Raw genomic sequence first — 20,731 nt, 5'->3', positions numbered from 1 at the left:
ATGCAGAAGGCCTGATGGATTCAAATATATTTTTCTTCTAATAATGTGACATGGGAGATCTTTTTTATTTTTAAATGACTTTGTGGCACTAAGAGCAGATAGTAAACAAAACAGTTAGAAAAAGCAAGGGGGGGGGAAGGACACACTTAAAGGTGACAAATGATCCTCTGGCAAAGAATAAGCACTCAAAATCCCATCCTAATCCATCTCAAGGTTCACTGGGTGCAAATCTTTTCGTCATCTCCTCATCTGGTGCTTACACTACTCAAACACATGCAGGAAAACACAAAAAGATAAAAAACAACCACCTAACGCTGCTTTCTTAGAGCCAGATCACATACTTTGGAGTGACAAAGCCATTTGTCTTGAAGAGTAATGCCCATTGCAGAGTGGGGGAGACAGCCATATTAATTTGGGTCTCAGCTATCTCTTTTTCATTGGGGGAAAAAGAATTTGTTACGCGGCTTGCTAATGGAGCAGTTTGCTAGCAATTTTCCCATTTCAAACAACATCTCAGCTGCTAATGCGTAATGGTTTGTCAAGCCTACCCATAACACAGACAAATCACTAGCTTGGGAAAAAAGAGAGAGAGGGAGCGAAACATCAGTACTGATAATTCTTAGCTGTCAAATGAATAGAGTCTACAAATGAGACAGCCACGGTCTATTAACAGTGTTGTTGTGCTGTGCTTGAGATGTGTCAGAAAACGTCCCTTCCGCAAGAGGCAGCCATGAACATGGCTGGGAGAGGGTAAAGTAATGTACAACCGCCAATCTACTCAATGGATCATGCTGCTCTGCTTAAATGGCCAAAGTTCTTACAGGCTTGCACCATTTGGGTGGCCAAGAGCTGAAAGAAATATCTGGTAGAAAGAGGGACATCAGTACCTTGCTAGTTCTCATTTGTCTGACAGGGTACACAGAGCCTATTCAAAGGTCATCGGGAAGGTGTTAGTCCTCTGTCCCTGGCTGGAGGAAGGATAGCCTATCCTGCATGTAAAGATTTGCAGGGTCGCAAGTCAAGGTCAGTGGTGGGAAATTACTTAATTCCTCCCAGTGCAATGTGCTGTGAAGAGTTGGGGATTGGGACTAGCAGTGTCAGGGAGGAAGGTGGGGGATCTCTAGGATGCATCAGAGACCAAATGAGAAGTGTGATTCTTCCTGATACTTGAGTAAGATGAGCTGCATTTTAAAAGTTGCCACACTTATGCTTGGGACTTTGATGAAGAAAGTCTGCTGAATTTGTTTGGCCCTTAACAGGAACTGGTCAGGCATCAGATATACTCTTCTCTTTGATTACAAGTTGCCTCAAAGAGGTGTTGAAACTTGACCTAGGTCTGATTAACCCTTTCCAGCCTTGAATGGCCTGTCTCACTCTGCAACATTAGTTCCATCATAATTACACTAACATATCCCTAGGTCACTGTATCAAAGTATATATCAAAAGGTAAGCACTATGTAAAATGCATCATGGTTATGAAAAAATACTGCTTTGCATTTATCCAATCAGTACCAGCTTCTTACTATGTAATTAAAGGAACAAAGTAAAATTCTATTTGTACTGAATTACTGCAGTACACAACAAAACAATGCCAATAAGTGATTTGGACAGCACCATGTAAACAAAGTATGAGGTCAAAATGCACAGTCTTACTGCTTCAGAAGCTTTGCAGGTTGGCACTGCTGAGTGCCGGCCTTTGTACCTCTTCTCTCCCTTCCTCACCCTCCTCACCCAAAGGACAACAGAAATGCTTTAATGGCTGTGTGTTTGGGGATAGAGGAACACCAAATATTCTAAATATATCTCTTTGCACTCTGCTGTTGTTTTAAGTAATGGATATTTATAGCTTTCATTCCCTTCCTAATTGGAGCTGTTACTACTACCATTATACAACACTGAATATATGTGGTTCTCTCACTGTCTTAGGGATTTATACTGCCACCATCACCAGAGTATCTGAGTGCCTTCCAAGTATAATCAATACTATTTATTATGAATCATAATGAAACCATTATTTTTCCACTGCAACCAAGGGAATTTACTTCTTCCAAACAGACTCACCTTTACCTTCCCACTTCATGGCTTCTTATGGGGTGGAGGAGCTGTGGTCAGCAACCTGCCGTCCGAGGGAGGAAACAAGAGGGCAGCTAGCAACTCCCCTCCACGTACCAAGTGTTTTGTTACGTATTGTTTTTTTAAGGAACTAGCTGACTGTCTGCCATGCCCTAACCTCCATCATCTTTGAATGGTATTGGAAATCTGTCAGCTTCAAAAATTAGCCTCACAGAACTTGGATCTAATGCATACCAGAGATCAACATGTGACTTTGGATCAGAAATGATTAGACTGATAAATATCTAAGCAGTTTCCAAGCACTTGGACACTGCAGATTCATTCACCCACAAAGTCATGTTGGTCAACTTTTGCATAAGGTCTGAAACATTACGGTAGTTTTAAGGAAACATGAGTTAGGTCTCAGGTATGTCCATTAAAAACAAAAGGTTGTTTACCTACATGGACTTTCATCCACTTATCCAAGTATGACCATGTCTTCCTAATTACCTTTTCCCTTGGTTTCTCAAGGTACTTGCTCTTCTCTGTCTGCACCATTCCATTTCAACATAGCTGCAGATCTTCAGGTTTAACCCAGAGTCATGGAGCAGGAATATGAGTTTTCACCCATCAGTTCAAATCTTCTTTCAAGTGATAATGAACAGTTGTTCACACAACTATGGGCTGTAGATTCTTCCGAGCCATACTGCATCTTTAAAAAGCTAGTGATGGAATTCTTGACTGAATTTTTAACTATTTCTCTAACTAAGGGCAGATCTTTAGCAGCCAAAATTCCCATTGGAATTGTCAAGCCTGAAATGGTCTCTTAAAATAAATCTGTGTACACTAACCTATTTGGATAGCAATGCTCAGCAAAGAGCTCTCTAGTGTGACAGCTGACAACTTTTAGAGTAGAAACAATGTAGTTGCACTTTAAGGGCTTGTTCTGGCCTCTGATATAGTTCCATGAAAACCCATTAAAAACTCAACAATTGCCACACCATGGCATCTGCAGTTCATTGAGTCCAAATTGATACGTATCAACAGCACTTTCACTACCAGCTTGTAAATGCTGATTTTAGCAACCATTGTATGAATCCATGAAATGCAACAGAGTATTTTCCATATGCTAAAGAGGAGAGGCCTCAGTCTGAATCAAGCACTTCCTTGTGTTAGGTACTCTCCAAACAGTCAGGAAGATGGTCCTAATTTTTCTCTCCTGCTGCCGTGCTCTGTGGTAGCTTTCTGTTTTTGACCCTAGTTTATCTATAACGTGGATGTGTCTTTCTTCAGAAGCAGCCGGATGACCGTGACATGCTGATACATCTGAACAAGAGGGTCCCAATCTTTCTGCCTCAACACTGATGCATGCGGCAGACCCTGGATAAAATACTCTGCCCTTCGCTTTGCTTCTCAATAAATCCATCAGTGTCATTCTCTCCTGCCTCCCTCCCTAATCCATTAAGCCTTCCACTTCCAGACACCTGCAGGAGTCTCAACTCACCATGCTTCTGCCTCTCATGACCTCATTGAGACTTCAATAGGTGGCTCCCTTCCTTGGAGGTTGTTCCTCAAAGCAGCAGCAGTAGTGAGGGTTGCAGGAGTTTCTCTTCTGGCTGGTAGAGATGGGAGGAAGAGGGCTCCCAACTCCCTCCTAGAACCAGGTGTCAATTTGTGGGCAGGGGCTGAGAAGGAAAACGGGCACGAGTGGGGCAGGTTCCACGGATTACTGGACTTTCCAGTCAGTGCAGCAGAAACTTGGCTTCAAATACCCTCATCTGTATGCTTTGCTGTAGTGGTGTGATAAGGGGTGGTGAGAGGGTCTATGTCTATGCAGTTTCTCTGCCATAAATAGCTTCAGGGACTAATGGGGAGCTCAACAGGTGACTGTTCCCCTTATGTTAACTGACATGGTCATAGCAACAGCAAGAATGCTTAGAAAGGGGGGGGGGACAAGCGTTAAACAAGGCCAAACACAGTTTTTCTGGGTTGAATGTGGAACAATGTTTTGCTGCTTCCACCATTAAATATAACCCATTTTCTGTCCAGGATCACCCCTCTCTGCATGGGGCTGCCTTGCCCATGCTTCCACAGGGGAGTGAGAGGACTGTGTGCATGGGGCCTCTGTGTGTGGATCTGGGAAGGAAAGACTCACTTTGCTTGAGGGAGATATTTGGCTCTTCCCAACCCTCCGCTGCTGAAATGGGGCCTAGAGCGACACATTCCATTTGTTGGGTGTGAATTGGTACACATGGGTCTATCCTTTAAAGATGCCTTGGCAAGAAGAGGGGCAAGAAACTTAGGACCACTTCAGCATTAAGAACTTTGCAGGCAGACTCCTGTACCACAGCCATCCCACTAACTTTAGTGGGGCTCTGAATGCGTGGTTCTCAGTGCAGGATTAGGGTCTTAATTTTTATCATATATAAACAATGCAACTCTTACAGGGCCCAAAGGCTGAATCTGTTACCAAGAGGCTTGTTCAACCTCTGAGCACTCTGCAGCTCGGTAGTATTTGAGGATTCTGGTTTAATGTATTGGAAAACACCCTTGCACCTTGCCAATTTGACTGTAGTTAAATTTCACACATGTAAACAAGAAGTGGTTTTCAACTAATCAGTATTAACTAATGTGTATGTGGCATTTGGACTTATCTCTGCTTTTTTGTTCTGCTTTGTCACAAGAAGAACATATAGATCCTTAATGAGCCACATCTCATTATGCTCATTAATCCTTAGCAGGCTGACATCCCATCCTCAGTCTCCAGGGTTTACAATTCCTCTATATGTCAGGCATAAAACCTCCAATATAGGTCCTGAACATTAGCACAGCAAGACTGTTTGGATACCAGAATAACCAATGCCAAGCTTTGAGGCTGTGTGTAAATTTACAATATTGACATTTCGTTGTATTACTTTCTTGAAGTTTTAAGACATATAATTATTTTAGATTTGCTGGGAGCGTTACCTAATAGTAAACTGTTTGAAAGGAAAAATAGTCAGCATATAATCTATTATATAATTTGTGCACAATCCCAGTTTTTTAATATCTATTTGTATTACATACCTACAACGTTGACAAGGAAAAGGGATCAGAAGAAAAGGTGAAAAACAAGGACAGGTGGGAAAGGTGCAAATACTTTCCCTGTGCGATAAAGTACTGTCACTTATAATATTTTTGTCAACAAAACAGATGTTTTAGGGCTCTGTTAACTAGATTCTACATGTTGTATATCCTTTCAGTGAAAACATCCATCAAACCCCACAAGTTGATTTAATAAAACCAGCAGAAAAACAAACATACAAATCAAACATCATAGCACCTGCCTGCAATAATAAAACTGATTAGCACATTTTATATAAAATTCATGCTTTTGTATTCCATATTTATTTTCCCTGATGTCTTCTGCACTTTCATAATGAACTTTCAAGATGCATACACACATGATACAATACAATCTCCTTCCTGCAATATTTCAGCCAACACTGTATACTGTGGCTTTCAATACAAGGTACAATTACAAGTACAAAAAAGACTGTGCTTTGCAAAATACAATGTTAGAAGCTACCTTTGAGTGACATTCACATTAGATAAAACAAGATCTCTGAGGTTTTTTGTTCTGAATGTCCTAGTCAGCATTGCTTGATCTAAAGTTAGTCAATTTGATAACTTGGTATATGTTATTGTCCTTACTGTTCATACAAATTCCCTTTTATTAACAGAGCCAGATTTATGTGTCTGGTGAGCTGAAAGGATGCTTCAGAAAATACTCCCAAAATTACAAACTCTTACACAGCTTGTCCTGGTGAAATTCATCTGCATGTGGCTACCTTTTACAAATGTCAAAATTCTAAATCAGCCAGACCAATCTAAAAAAATGATGATGCAACCATAAAAATGAATACAATTATCAGACTTAGTAAAAACATAATGTACCTTCTTGAGGCTGGAGGTGACAATAGTCACATTTGACAAATCAGAAAGTAAGTAAATATCTAAGATACAAAACTTAGCTTGATCTAACAGCTGAAATCTTGTGTAGTGATTGCTTATTTGTACCTATTTTAATATCCAAACATCTTCTATGTCAAATATCTCATTCAACAAATCTGGAAATATTTAATTACTGATCTACCTCACTCTCTTCCCTTTAAGGGTCTAGCAAATACTATACAAAGCAGAATTTACCTACTAGCAATTTAAACAGAACCTGAACATTTCCGTTCAAACTGTACATTTTGATACCCAGACAAAACAAAACGACATGTCCTCCTTAACCCATCTCTGCACATGAAAGTGTTTTTATTCCCACCACTTATCACTGATTTAAATCCTCTCCACTGATTGTTCAGTTCATCTAAAATAGCTGCAATTTTCATGTCCTTGTTCTCAGTGGAAAGGTGGCCCTGTACATGTTTTAAGCCTAGAGAGTAGGAAATTGTTTCTTGATGTTAAGCATGAGCAGTCGGTGACAGTTTGCCTGGTGACATCTGAAAGCAGTAGGCAAATCTGACATGTAAAGATGTCCAGAGCCACTTTACAGCGGTGAGTGAAGATCGTATTATATAACTCAAATAGAGTAGAAAAACTACCCTGGGGAGCCTCCACTGGAACAATCAATAAGTGTGTTCAGAAATACTATACTGGTCTAAGCCACACTATATATCGGAAAACTGATGGGAAAAAATCCATTATTAACTTCTTGAGAAAGGACCATTTGAATTGCTGACCTATCTTTCTTCTGCCCCCAAATTCAACGGGCATTACTTTTATTTAAAAGGAAATTAATTTTGAAAAAAAAAAATCTAAAGACTCTCCTCCAGTTTAAGATGTTAAAGCCAAATTTCACTGCAATGCAATTTCAATGCAGACCAAGTTCTTATGGTGCAGTATAAATGACTGAAAATAACAGATTTATTAATAAGAAATGCTTCACACACTTCCTATTTTAAAGGATTCTGTTGGTATAATTTAATATATGCAAAATCAAATTTGTAAAATGACATCATAGAAATGTCTATTTAAAAAGACAATGGAAAGGGTATTTTGCACTTCTATAACACTTTCATTCTTACAATCACACAATCTTCACTCCGAATTAATTATTTAAGTCTCAACACCCCTCTGAGGTACATTCGGTGGGTATGATCAACAAGAACTTCCCCAAAGGGTATCAATGAAGCAGGAAGAGCCCCAGAAATAGAACCAAGAACCTTGATATTGAGTTGCCTGGTCTACTGACTGTGCAACAGTCCCCACTGGGACTCCCTCCTACTCCCACTCACAAAATCAATTCCCTAAAATGTAATGGTTTGGCAAAGAAGCAAATTTGCCAAAGGCAGAATGAACAGAAAGTTAAAGTTAAAGCTGTTTTCTCAGGGAAAGCAGCTTTGTTTGCTTTTCCTTAGGTAGTCAGAGGAGATAATGAATATTTAGAAATGCAGTAACAGATATTTCCACAATGGTAAGTGAATATCTCTTACTTGTCTCAAGCTATAAGAAGCCATTATTTACCAAAATGAAGTATATATCCTACATAACCAACGATGTTGGTTAGCAGTAAAACAAATCAATATTAAGAATCGGTAAACCAGATACTAAAAAGACATCTGATCTGAAGATCTCACTAAACTTGAAACAATCCCAGACTCTGTTTTGAGGTTTGAAAAAGTTTGGTTCAACTCAAATATTTGGAACACCTGACTAGTTACTTGTACTGGCTAGTGCTGGAAGTGCAAAAGCATAATCTTTGCTGCTTCAGTGAAAACAGTTGCTCTTACTGTATTATTGAGCTGATCGAAACTAGAACCCCCGATGCATTTCCAACTGGTTTCTCAATATAAAAGGTTCAAATCAGCATCTAAATCAAAGGGTACGTCTACACTACGGGACTATTCCGAATTTGCATAAACCGGTTTTGTAAAACAGATTTTATAAAATCGATTGCGCGCGGCCACACTAAGCACATTAATTCGGTGGTGTGCGTCCGCGGTCCGAGGCTAGCGTCGGCTTCTGGAGCGTTGCACTGTGGGTAGCTATTCCCTAGCTATCCCATAGTTCCCGCAGCCTCCCCCGCCGCCCCTTGGAACTTCCGGGTTGAGATCCCAGTGCCTGATGGGGCAAAAATCATTGTCGCGGGTGGTTCTGGGTAAATGTCGTTAGTCACTCCTTCCTCTGGGAAAGCAACGGCAGACAAGCATTTCGCGCCTTTTTCCCCTGGATTGCCCTGGCAGATGCCATAGCATGGCAATCATGGAGCTTGTTTTGCCTTTTGTGACTCTCACCGTATGTGTACTAGATGCCGCTCACAGAGGCGATTCAGCAGCGCTACACAGAAGCATGCTTTTGCTTTTGCATGACAGCAGAGATGGTTACCAGCCATATTGCACCATCCAAACCCTTCCATAAATTGGAACTAAGATGATCATGGCTACCAGTCCTTTTGTACCATTTGCTGCTGTCATAAGTGCCCCTGGCTGCTCTTAGCCAGGGGCGCAAAAGCCAAAATTGGGAATGACTCCCTGAGTCAATCCCTCCTTTTTGGTATCTAAAAATAGAATCAGTCCTGCCTAGAATATAGGCAAGTGTACTAGATAACCACTGTATCATAGAACCAGAGAGCACAGCTGCTCTGTGTCAGATCCTGCAGAAATTATGATCTGTATGCTATTCACAGGGGGTGCTCCTGTAACAACACCACCTGTTCATTCCGTTCTTACCCCAGCCTTCCTGGGCTACCATACCATTGTCCCCCCACTTGTGTGATGAAGTAATAAAGAATGCAGGAATAAGACATGGTGACTTGTTAGTGAGAAATGAGTGGAAGGCAGCCTCCAGCTGCTATGATAGTCCAGACAGGACATTAAGCAGTGTGTAGGAGAGAAGCCCAGCATCCCTCAGCTAGTCCAGGGGCAACTGAATCTTTTCTTTACACATGAAGGGTGGGGGCTGATGGAGCTCAGCCCCCTGTTGCTATGATGACGATGGTTACCAGCCACATTGCACCATCCACCACCAGAAAAAATTAGGGCCAGGCGCCCTTGATCGACCTGACGGATGCTAGTCAGCATGGTTACTGCCCCATGTGCCAATAGGCTGATGACGAGGACGGTTACCAGTCCTTTTGTACCATCAGCCACCCATGGCAGGGGGGGAGTGATGATGTTGGTGTTGACGGCTGCAGCATCGTGTCTATCTGCAGCATTCAGTAAAGATAGGGTGACATGTAAAAGAGTCAGAGGATTGTTTTCCCTTTCGCTTCTGGGGGTGTGTGTGGGGGGTGAGTAGATTGCCAAGCTATGCCCTGACCCACCGCGGACACTGTGTTTGACCCTAGAAGCATTTGGAGCTCAGCCAAGAATGCAAATACTTTTCGGAGGCTGCAGGAACTGTGGGATAGCTTCAGTCCTCCAGTCCATGAGCGTCCATTTGATTCTTTGGCTTTCCGTTACGCTTGTCACGCTGCAGTGCGCTGAGTCCCTGCTATGGCGTCTGTCTGGAGATTTTTAAAAAAGGATTCTGAATTTCATCTTCTGTAACGGAGCGCTGATAGAACGGATTTGCCTGCCCTTACAGCGATCACATCCGCATGGTCCGTGCTGGAGCTCTTTTTTTATTTTGATTTCGGACTGCATCGCCACCCGTGCTGATCGGAGCTCCACGCTGGGCAAAAATTCAAAAGTTCGCGGGGCTTTTCCTGTCTACCTGACCACTGCATCCGAGTTCAGATTGCGGTCCAGAGCGGTCACTGGTGCACTGTGGGATAGCTCCCGGAGGCCAATGCCGTTGATCAGCGTCCACACTAACCCTAATCCGATATGTTAATACCGATACTAGCGTTACTCCTCTCGTTAGGGAGGAGTACAGAAACCGGTTTAAAGAGCCATTAAAATCGATATAAGGTGCCTCCTAGTGTGGACGGTTGTGGCGTTAAATCAGTTTTACGCTCCTAAAACCGGTTTAAACGCCTAGTGTAGACCAGGCCAAAGTCCCAAACTTCAATGTTCAGCCATTTCTGATCCAGGTACATCAAGTTCAATTCAACTCTCCATTACTCCAATTTTATGCAATCGTGCCTCCATTCATTTCAGTGGAGTTATTCTAGTGTAAAATTGGAGTGACGTATTGGTGAATTAAGTCCAATGAAAGCATAGGTTTAAAACCTCCAATATGAGACATAAAGATAAATCTACAACAAGTGTACATCTTAATAAAGTGTTAATATATGAGTATATACATTGGGTTGCTGAAGTGTGATGCATGGTGGTGATACAAATTTGGATATCATCCTGGGGTTCGTAATCTGCAATAGAATCATATGTGAAGAATGGAAGAGACCTAATATTCTTCCACCAAAATTGTTCCCCTTTATACATGTTTTTAATACTCTATTAAGAGGACATTATGAAGGTTGCAAAATTAAGCCCTCAAAAGTTAGGAAATGCCAGAATTAAGATTGCCTGTGCATATGGATTAGGATGGTTCTTTAATGACATAAACACACACTATTTTTTTTAGAGGACCCCTGTGTCATTCATTGCACAGGATGGATAATGCTCACTTCATGTACAGTTATTCATTTTCCCCTTTGTTCAGTGTATGGCCCCATTCCTTATTTACAGCACACTATTCAAGCCCTGCTCTTAAAAACAGAATTTTTAATTTCCTCGTGGACCATTCTATGGCATTCATCACTATAGTCTTTGAGTGCTTCACAAACACAAATATATTTTTACAACACCCTCGTGAGAGGTGAGATTTTACAGATGGGAAACTGAGGCACAGAGCGAATAGGGTCAACGTATCTAAAAACTTAGGGTGCCCAATTTGAGACATCTATGTATGACCAAAGAATAATATCAGACTCCAGGAAACTTCATATTAAGTTCCTCTCCAACCTGTGACTCTAGCTGCTTCATCCATAGAAGATCAGTTAACCCATGGCAACTTCCAGGTACAAGAAACAAAAAGGATACAGGTCAAGAAGTTGACAGTACCCTTTACTACTGAAAATGGAGCCTTGATGGGAAGGTGATCAATACTCCAGTTGTAAGAGTACCGGTATATCTGACATATGCTCGCAGCATTACGGAAACCACAGAAATCTAAACAACTATTGAATCTCCAAAGTGTGATGCTGATGGAGGTATGAAATAGCCCTTCCTATCAGACAACTTTCTTGGGGGTAACTCCAATATAGGAATTATCAGAACCAGACCCAGTGATGGTCTGGTCTTCAGTGTTCTGTATAAAACCCCAAAAGTTTCCAGGAAGATATTTTTGCTCATTAAAGCTGTTGTCCTTTTTCATGCTGACATCCACCAAGAAAATAAGCCATTAGGAGCACTGACATCACCTGGAATATTTCAGCTGTGGAACCCTCCATCTAAACTGGTTTATTGTCAAGAGGGAAAAAAAATAGAACCATAAACTCTGGTCCTGTCCTTGGGGCACAGGAAATGGTCAGAGGCTTAAAAAAAATCTCCTCTCTCCACATACATACATATGAAGATGAATTTATCACAAATTATTCCCCCTACCTCTTCACATTTGAGATTAGTAGACTATTGAGATCTTGATCAGAATCAACCATGCCAAAAATGGCCCTGCAGCTTCATTCAGTGAGATGTCAGTGATACATGTTAGACATTATGATGGGTTGGTGCAGAATATTCTCAAAAGAACTAGTAATATCATATGAAGTTCTCTGGTGGATTCTTCTGCTACCCATGGGAATTACAATTCTTCTCTAGAGCACTATCATAATAAGTACCTCCAGACCTGTTATCTTAACTTCCTAATCCACCCAGTTCACCAGACCCATTGCCTCCCCACAAAGAATCATTGTTCATCTATGCCAGCATAAAACACCACATCACAAGAGAGACAGAACAAGTAATGGTATAGGAACTCTCACTTGATTATCTTCAAATAAAATAGAAACAAAGAAGGCACACTCCTTTAACCTCCCCACTCTCTTGACAATTGCTCATTCCTTAAGCATATCAAAAAGTTACAAATTTAAGAAAAGTCTAAAGGAGCTAACATTTTAAAAGTGTGACTAGAAAGTATCTCTCTTAAGCTTAAGCAAAGTAAACAATCATGGGATAAGAGGGAAGGTTCTCTCATGGCTCAGTAACTGATTAAAAGATAGGAAAGAAAGGTATGAATAAATGGTTAGTTTTCACAATGGAGAAAGGTAAATACTGTAGTGGGCTTCCCCAAGGATCTGTACTGGGACCAGTACTGTTCAACATATTCATAAATCACCTGGAAAAGGGAGTGAAGAGTGAGGTGGCAAAATTTGCAGATGATACAAAGTTACTCAAAGCAATTAAACTTAAAGCGGACTACAAAGAGTTACAAGCAAAGGAATCTCACACATTTGGGTGACTGAGCAACAAAATGGCTGATAAAATTCTGTGTTGATAGGTGCAAAGTAATGCACATTTGAAAGCACAGTCCCAATTATACATACAAAATGATGAGGTCTAAATTTGCTGTTACCACTCAAGAAAGAGATCTTGGTGTCATCATGGATAGTTCTCTGAAAACATCTGCTCAATGTGCAGTGTCAGTCAGAAAAGCTAACGGAATGTTAGGAACCATTAGGAAAGGGATAGATAGGGGATGGACCACTCAATAATTACCCTGTTCTGTTCACCCCTCTGGGGCACTTGGTACTGGACACTGTCAGAGACAGGATACTGGTCTGACCCAGAAAGGCCATTCTTATTATTTCCCTTCTCATTGTTTTGTACTTACACATTCTTCAGGGTGTTTCAGATACTGTGGTCCTTCCAACTGATACATTTCTTCCAAATGTTTCTTAATATCATTTGTTCCCTCTGTTGCTCTCAGATTAATGGAAATCTGAACATATCTTCCGCCCACAGATCACTAACTTCCAGCAGCAGGTCCCACATAACTACCCAACTGTGCCCCCACCCTGTCAGCTTCAATATAAAACTTTATACAAAACATCTTTCTCTATTATTTCACACCAACACTCTGAATTTAGTAGTTTCCACACTCTCTAGAACAGGGGTGGGCAAACTTTTTGGCCTGAAGGCCGCATCAGATTTCCAAAATTGTATGGAGGACCGGTTAGCGGAGGCTGTGCCTCCCCAAACAGCCAGGCGTGGCCTGGCCCCGCCCCCTATCTGACCCGTTCTGCTTCTCTCCCCCTGACGGCCCCCCTGGGACTCCTGCCCCATCCAACCCCTCCCCCCCCCATTCCCTGTCCCCTGACAGCCCTCGGAACTCCCGCCCCTGACTGCCCCCAGCTACTCCATCCAACATCTCCTCTCATTCCTGACTGCCCCCCTGGGACTCCTGCCCCCAATCAACCCCCCTGTTCCCCGCCCTCTGACCACCCAAACCTCTATCCACACCCCTGCCCCCTGACCGCCACCCCCCGAACTCTCCTGCACTCTATCCAACCCTCTGCTCCCTGCCGCCTTACCGCGCTGCCTGGAACACCGGTGGCTCGCAGTGCTACATCCGCGCCGCCCAGAGTACCAGGACAGGCAGCCGCGCTGCCCAGTTGGAGCCAGCCACGCCACCGTGCAGCACAGAGCCCCGGGTCAGGTCCCGGCTCTGCAGCTGCGCTGCCCCAGGACCTCGCAGGGCAGGGGGAACAGCAGGGGAGAGGCCGGGGGCTAGCCTCCCGGGCCAGGAGCTCAGGGGCAGGCAGGAGGGTCCTGCGGGCTATAGTTTGCCCACAGTACTCTTCTAGAGCTTCCCAAACAGATGCCCATAGCTGCATCCTTATTACCTCAGCAAATCTTTCATATCATTATTTAAAACGTTCATGCCTACAGTTCTTAAATCTATCACGTTATAAAACATTACATATATACAACCATATGCCTATAGGTATATATTGTTTGGAATGCAAATTCAAGACTAATTTTTAGTACTTCAGATGTAATTTATACTGTAATTTTCAGGAATAGAAATAGATTCCAAATTGTCATGTTGTACAGGATGCTGTAATCCCAATAGAAGACTGTACATGCCTGAACTTTTAAGGGAAGCAAGTGTTCAGAGTTTCTAAATTGTCATCAAACATGTGACTATTTTTTCATTTCCAGTAGATTAATTTACATGCCCAGGTTATCGTGGGCAGTGTAACTTTAGATCATTGTTTACATATAACATATCTGTTCAGTGAACTTGCATGTTTAAAATATCTTTTTTGATATGAGAGTTGCAAAGTCCACACAGAACATGGAAACTGATTAAATTAAGCATAGTGAACTACTTTATAATGTGCTGAGATAGTAATCACAGACATTTTGAGCTGAATCCTAAATTATAACAATAACCAGTGTGGTGACAGAGGAGTGCACATATAGATCAGAGCACCAGTGAAACCTATAGTTAGAGCATTTTGGATAAACAGAGACCCTCAAATTGCTGGGAGTCAGATATTAAATTGCAATGGGCCAGCATATAAATGAGAGAAGCAGCTAAACTTTGTCCCAGAGAGCCTTGCAGTCTAGCAATATTTCTGCAGAGATGAAAAGATGAATTGTTACAGTAACTATATGGATACGATTCAATCCATAAAGTTAAGGCTCTTAAAGCTGGTTGCAAGAGGGATACTATCTTACAACAACCTCTGAAGGAAAATAACCATTCCCTATGGAACAACCAAAAGCAATTCTATTTTATTTCACACTAATCAGGACTGTGGTAGATTGTGAACTGCTGTAACAGACAAAACTAGTAAAAACAAGTACATCTGAAAACCAATATCTGATATGATGATACAAGAAAGTGTTAAGATAAGTGTAAAAGTTTTGGGATAAATGAAATATAGAAGTCAGAAAAGAGGACTTCTAATGTCAGACTTTAGCAAAGAAGGACCCCCCCCACCACCGCAGGTTCACTCTGTCTGTCTAACATGAGATACTTCCATTATTTTGGGAGAAATCACCAAGGTAAGTTGAAATGTGAAAATAACTCTGTTAAGGAAAATATAAAAGAGGAGCTGATCTATTTTCATTTCCTGGCCTCTAGATAAAAGTGGCCATACTCCATTTTTGGGGGGTAAAAATACAAATTGAAATGAATTTGATGAGTATTTGATCCTGTTTTCAGATGGGCAGGGGTATGTTGCACAATATCTCATTTTGCATTTAAGACCTGGATTGAGCCCTAAAATCGAAAAATGTGGGGGATAATGGCAATGTGACTGGCAAATGGCCATAGTTATCAGCTTAAATGGTTAAAAATTGCAGCTCCCTTCCACAAGTTAAGTGGACTAGATCTGGAATGACCTTTGGAATGAGAATAGTAAGTTGACACTGGCACTTACATTTCCACAATGCCCTCTGGTAGGTTAGATGGAATTTCTGTTAAGCCCTTGCCTCGACAGTCCACAATGTTGTTGCTGCATGTGCAAGCGGATGGGCAAGTGATGGAATTAGCATTGCAGGATGGAGGTTCAGAGTGGGAACCTGAGAATGTAAAGACAGTAGCAAAAATATCAAGATTAGATTTGCAAACTAATCACTTATTTTAACAATGAAAAATACAGCAGTCGGTGAATTTTCAATTCCTGTTTACATAATAAGTGGCAATCCCTTTGGATTAAATTAATGTATTATTGTGCCAACTTCAGAGAAAATGCACAGAATATTATATTTTTACTATTACACCATCTCCATTTTATTAATTTATTGTTCCCTCTGACCTTTTTTACATTGACCACATATTTCCATTTATTATTTGAATCTAAATTTTGGAAAAAGAAGGCTGAAGATCCAAGAATACTTCCAAATAATGAGATCTACTGGCATACTGAAAAATTTTGTTAGGAACATGATGGGAGCTCAATCTCTGGGGTCGTTTTGGTAAAGACAGGACAATAAGCTCAAAATATCTAGTATATGAAGGAACAATCCTGAATTGGCTGAGGAAAAGGCTAGCTGACCCAGTAGGTCTTTGCTTCTCCAGTTTCTATGAAATTTTCAAACTTTTGAGATTGCACATACTAGCTATGATTATTACTGATTAAAGTACAAAGGATGGGGATAGTATGCTAATTTTCACAATATGAAGCAATGCAATTGATGGAGAGAAAAAAATACTCATAAAAATTAAGAACTCTGTCCTGCAAACCTTTATTCGGTCCAGTAGTACCACTGAAGCTAAGGAAACTACTCATATGAGTCAGGCTTTATGGATGAGACATCTAGATGTATACATTCTGAAGAAATCATTAAGTGAAAGTTTAATTTTACTTTCATTAAAGTTTCCAAAAGTTTATCACTTTCTCCAATTTTAACCTAAATGTTACAATTCACACATACACACAAAATATTTTAGTGCCAAGCCATAACTTGGTGTGTGTGTGTGTGTGTGTGTATATATATATATATATATACACACTATATATATATATATATATATATATATATATATATATATATATATATATATATATATATATACACACACACATATATGCACACAAAGAGAAAATCTGAGTGGTGGAAAACAGTTTTTATGCCTATCAAATTTTACAAATGATTGAAAGGTCTTGGTCAAACTTCCAAAACTTACATACAATTTAAGAGATCGAAGACATTTTTTGGAATTATAGCCAAATGTACAGAGCTTACCAATAACTGCTACAATGTGATAGGCTTCTCTCTCAAGGCTATGATTAGAGCTAATTGGTAATTTTTGATGGAACCTTTTTCCATCAGTAAATGCCAATCCATTGAAACAAAAACTTTTCATGGAAATATATTTGTTTTGACAAATATTTCATCAAGAAAGTTTCTCAGATCCAAACTGGGGAGAGAAGGGGGAGTAGGGCGAGACTCACTCCAGAATTGCTACTATCCCAGTGCTTAGAGCACTTTCATGGGATGCAGGGGACCTGGGTTCAAGTCCTTTCTTTGAATCAGGAAGAATAGGGACTTGACCCGGTTTCTCGCATTCCTAACTACTGGGCTATTGGCTGTTCTCAGGGGCAGGTCTCACTCTCTCTCGCCCATGTTTTTTCAAGAAAAAATGTGAAAGGTCTACGTATTGGTTCCCATGTGGAATGAAACCAACTGTCAAAAGCTCAGTTTCTAATTCTTATTTTCTGGCCAATCCTAGATGAGATACAAAGAGGTAGTGACAAAATCTTAACAAAGTGATGAAAAGCAGAACATGCTCAGTAGACAAATTCCATTCCTCTGGTTATAAACACTAAATAAACTCCATAGTGTTTAAATCACAAATTACAGATGACATGTGGAAAGTCATAAATGAAACTCTAAATTCTTTAGGTTTGTGTTTAATTAGAAACATGTATGACATTAAGCCACAGATTGGAACTGTAGCTGGCAATTTGGTCAAGAAGGTCTGAAAAATTCTGTTCTCATCAAATATAAAACATTATTATAACCTGCTTCTTCTGACATACATCTACATGCCATCCAGATTATAGCAAAACCTTAACTGTGCGAAGCCTCCTAACTGGAGAATAGCTAATGTGACGCCAATTTTTAAAAAGGGCTCCAGAGGTGATCCCAGCAATTACAGGATGGTAAGTCTGACTTCAGTTTCGGGAAAACTGGTTGAAACGGCAGTAAAGAGCAAAATTGTCTGATACATAGGTGAACATAATTTGTCTGGGAAGAGTCAACATGGTTTTTGTAAAGGGAAATCATGGTTCACCAATCTACTAGAATTCTCTGAGGGGGGTCAACAAGCATGTGGACAAGAGGGATCCAGTGGATATAGTGTATTTAGATTTTCAGAAAGCCTTTGATAAGGTCCCTCACCAAAGGCTCTTAAGCAAAGTAAGCTATCATGGGATAAGAGGGAAGGTCCTCTCATGGACTGGTAACTGGTTAAAAGCTGAGAAACAAAGGCTAGAAATAAATGGTCAGTTTTTAGAATGGAGAGACATAAATAGTGGTGTCCCCCAGGGGTCTGTACCGGGACCAGTCTTATTCAACATATTCATAAATGATCTGGAAAAAGGGGTAAACAGTGAGGTGGCAAAATTTGCAGATGATACCAAACTACTCAAGATAGTTACGTCCCAAGCAGACTGCGAAGAGCAACAAAAGGATCTCACAAAACTGGGTGACTGGGCAACAAAATGGCAGATGAAATTCAATGTTGATAAATGCAAAATAATGCACATTGGGAAACAAAATCCCAAATATACATATAAAATGATGGGGTCTAAAGTAGTTGTTACCATGCAAGAAAGAGATCTTGAAGTCATTGCAGATAGTTCTCTGAAAACATCTACTCAATGTGCAGCGGCAGTCAAAAAAGCAAAAAGAATGTTGGGTATCATTAAGAAAGGGATAAAAAAGAAGACAGAAAATATCATATTGCCTCTATAATAATCCATGGTACACCCACATATTTAATACTGCATGCAGATGTGGTTGCCCCATCTCAAAAAAGATATATTGGAAGAGGTACAGAAAAGGGCAACAAAAATTATTAGGGGTATGGAATGGCTGCCATATGAGTAGAGATTAATAAGATTGGGACGTTTCAGCTTGGAAAAGAGACAACGAAGGGGGGATATGATAGAGGTCTATAAAATTATGACTGATGTGGAGAAAGCAAATAGGGAAGTGTCATAGGGGTCACCAAATGAAATTAATAGGCAGTAGGTTTAAAACAAAGGGAAGTATTTTTTCACACAAGGAACTCTTTGCCAGAGGATGTTGTGAAGGATAAGACTATAACATGGTTAAAAAAAGAACTAGATAAGTTCATGGAGGATAGGTCCAGCAATGGATATTAGCCTGGATGGGCATTGATGGTGTCCCTAGCCTCTGTTTGCCAGAAGCTGGGAATGGGTGATGGGATGGATTGCTTGATGATTACCTGTTCTATTCATTCCCTCTGAGGCACCTGGCATTGGTCACTGTTGGAAGACAGGATACTGGGCTAGATGGACTTTGGTCTGACCCAGTATGGTCATTCTGATGTTCTTAACTTGAACACTGTGTCACAGCCTACAACTTTCCCCAGTCCTATGTGTTTGTGTTTATACACAGACACCCTATATGCCCACTGTAGGGAAAAGAATTTGAATGCAGTGTAAACACCTAATGGAAAAGTTATCTTGCAAAACATAGCACAACACAATAAAACATTATTTCAATGACCAGTGGGGTCAGGAGGCTCTCTTGAATCTGGGAAAGAATAATTTCTAGACACTGGTTCAGAGCTCTGCTAATTGCAAATAAATATATATTGGAAAGTTCTGAGAGATTGGGATGGGTTCATAAGTGGCTGAAAGACAGCTCCAAACATCTCCACTTTGAGATGGAGGTTAGCCTTTTCATACTACTCACAAACATCACCTAATTTCAATGATGGATAAAGAAATAGCATATGGGTAAGTAACTTGCATCATATCATCCCACATCAAAAACATATTTACATTGATATGGCCATAAATGTCATGATTTTGCAATGTAGATCCAGTTTCCAATAGCTGCAAAATGAAAACTGCTAGTGATTGGCTTACACATCCAGGGTGGATGTCTCTTGACAAAAGGAACAGAGAATTACTGCAAACTCGTGCGTTCTGTCTGAGAAATGTCAGAGCTTCCACTGAGAATTGGTATGTGTGTGCTTGAATTTCCATTAGTTCAAATAGATTGCGTCTGATGGTCATCCCTCTTTTGATCTGTCAATATTATGTGGATAGGAAGTGTCAGAAAATAGGGAAGGAAAGACAATATCAACAATGACTTACACTTTGAGGTATGAGAGTCTTAAAAGTGAATCAAAAAAGCGTTCATCCAACTTTTATAGTGGTTTCAATTCCAACAGAATTAAAGTAGGGTTTATTTTAGAGACTTCCTCTGAGACAGCTGTGTATTTCACATTTTCTCACATTTCGTTTTTTAAAGGAACAGTGACAATTATTAACTAGCCTTTCCTGAGTAATAATTGCACATCAGACTATTTAAGATGAAAGAATTATATAATTGTAATTTAATTTTCATTTTTGAATATTATCATTATTGGTGGACCAGGTAGCACTGCTTATTATTAAGGTTGCCTGAAACTTCGGATGATAAAACCTTGTTTTCAGTTGCTCATAACTTTGTCAAATGTTAATCACTTGGTATAAAATTTTGTGTGACAGATGTCTGCCTTGGACTGATTTTTTAAGAACATATATTGCCTTTATATGTTCAAAGCAAAGATGCCACTGATTTCAGATGCTGCTGTGAGTAATCAACATTTCTGCAAGTCAGACAAAGGGTCTCAACTCAGGTACTGAAAAAATGAGGAACATACAATAAGTGTCCACCCATGAAAAGTTTGGTTTAAGTAATTTGACTAACATCACACAAAAACGTCTCTCATGTCGAGGGCGGCAAACCAGTCTCCTGGATCCAGGGAGGGAATAATAGTCCCCAGGGATACCATGCGGAATTTGAGCTTTAGCAGGTATCGGTTGAGCTTCCGGAGGTCCAGGATCGGACGGAGACCTCCTTTTGCTTTGGGGATGAGGAAATAACGGGAATAGAAACCCCTGCCCCGCCGATCGGGCGGCACCTCCTCTATGGCACCCAAACTCAGCAGAGTCTCGACCTCTTGTAGGAGGACTTGCTCGTGAGTGGGGTCCCTGAAGAGGGACAGGGAGGGAGGGTGGAAGGAGGGGGCGAAAGAAACTGGAGGC

General features: G+C 40.7%; 1 protein-coding gene across 3 annotated transcripts in view; it reads right to left on the bottom strand.

Annotated features, from left to right (window-relative positions):
- SLIT3 (slit guidance ligand 3) overlaps positions 1-20,731 on the bottom strand; it is a 768,837-nt gene that overhangs the window by 249,653 nt on the left and 498,453 nt on the right. For all 3 annotated transcript variants that reach the window (XM_045026794.1, XM_045026795.1, XM_045026796.1), the window contains one exon: positions 15,377-15,518. In XM_045026794.1, the coding sequence (XP_044882729.1) occupies positions 15,377-15,518 (142 nt within the window). The remainder of the gene's footprint in view (positions 1-15,376; positions 15,519-20,731) is intronic.

Source organism: Mauremys mutica, chromosome 8, assembly GCF_020497125.1.
Source record: "Mauremys mutica isolate MM-2020 ecotype Southern chromosome 8, ASM2049712v1, whole genome shotgun sequence".
Lineage (NCBI taxonomy): Eukaryota > Metazoa > Chordata > Testudines > Geoemydidae > Mauremys > Mauremys mutica.
Note: the sequence above shows the minus strand (reverse complement) of the source record. Positions and strands in the feature narration are given on the sequence as shown.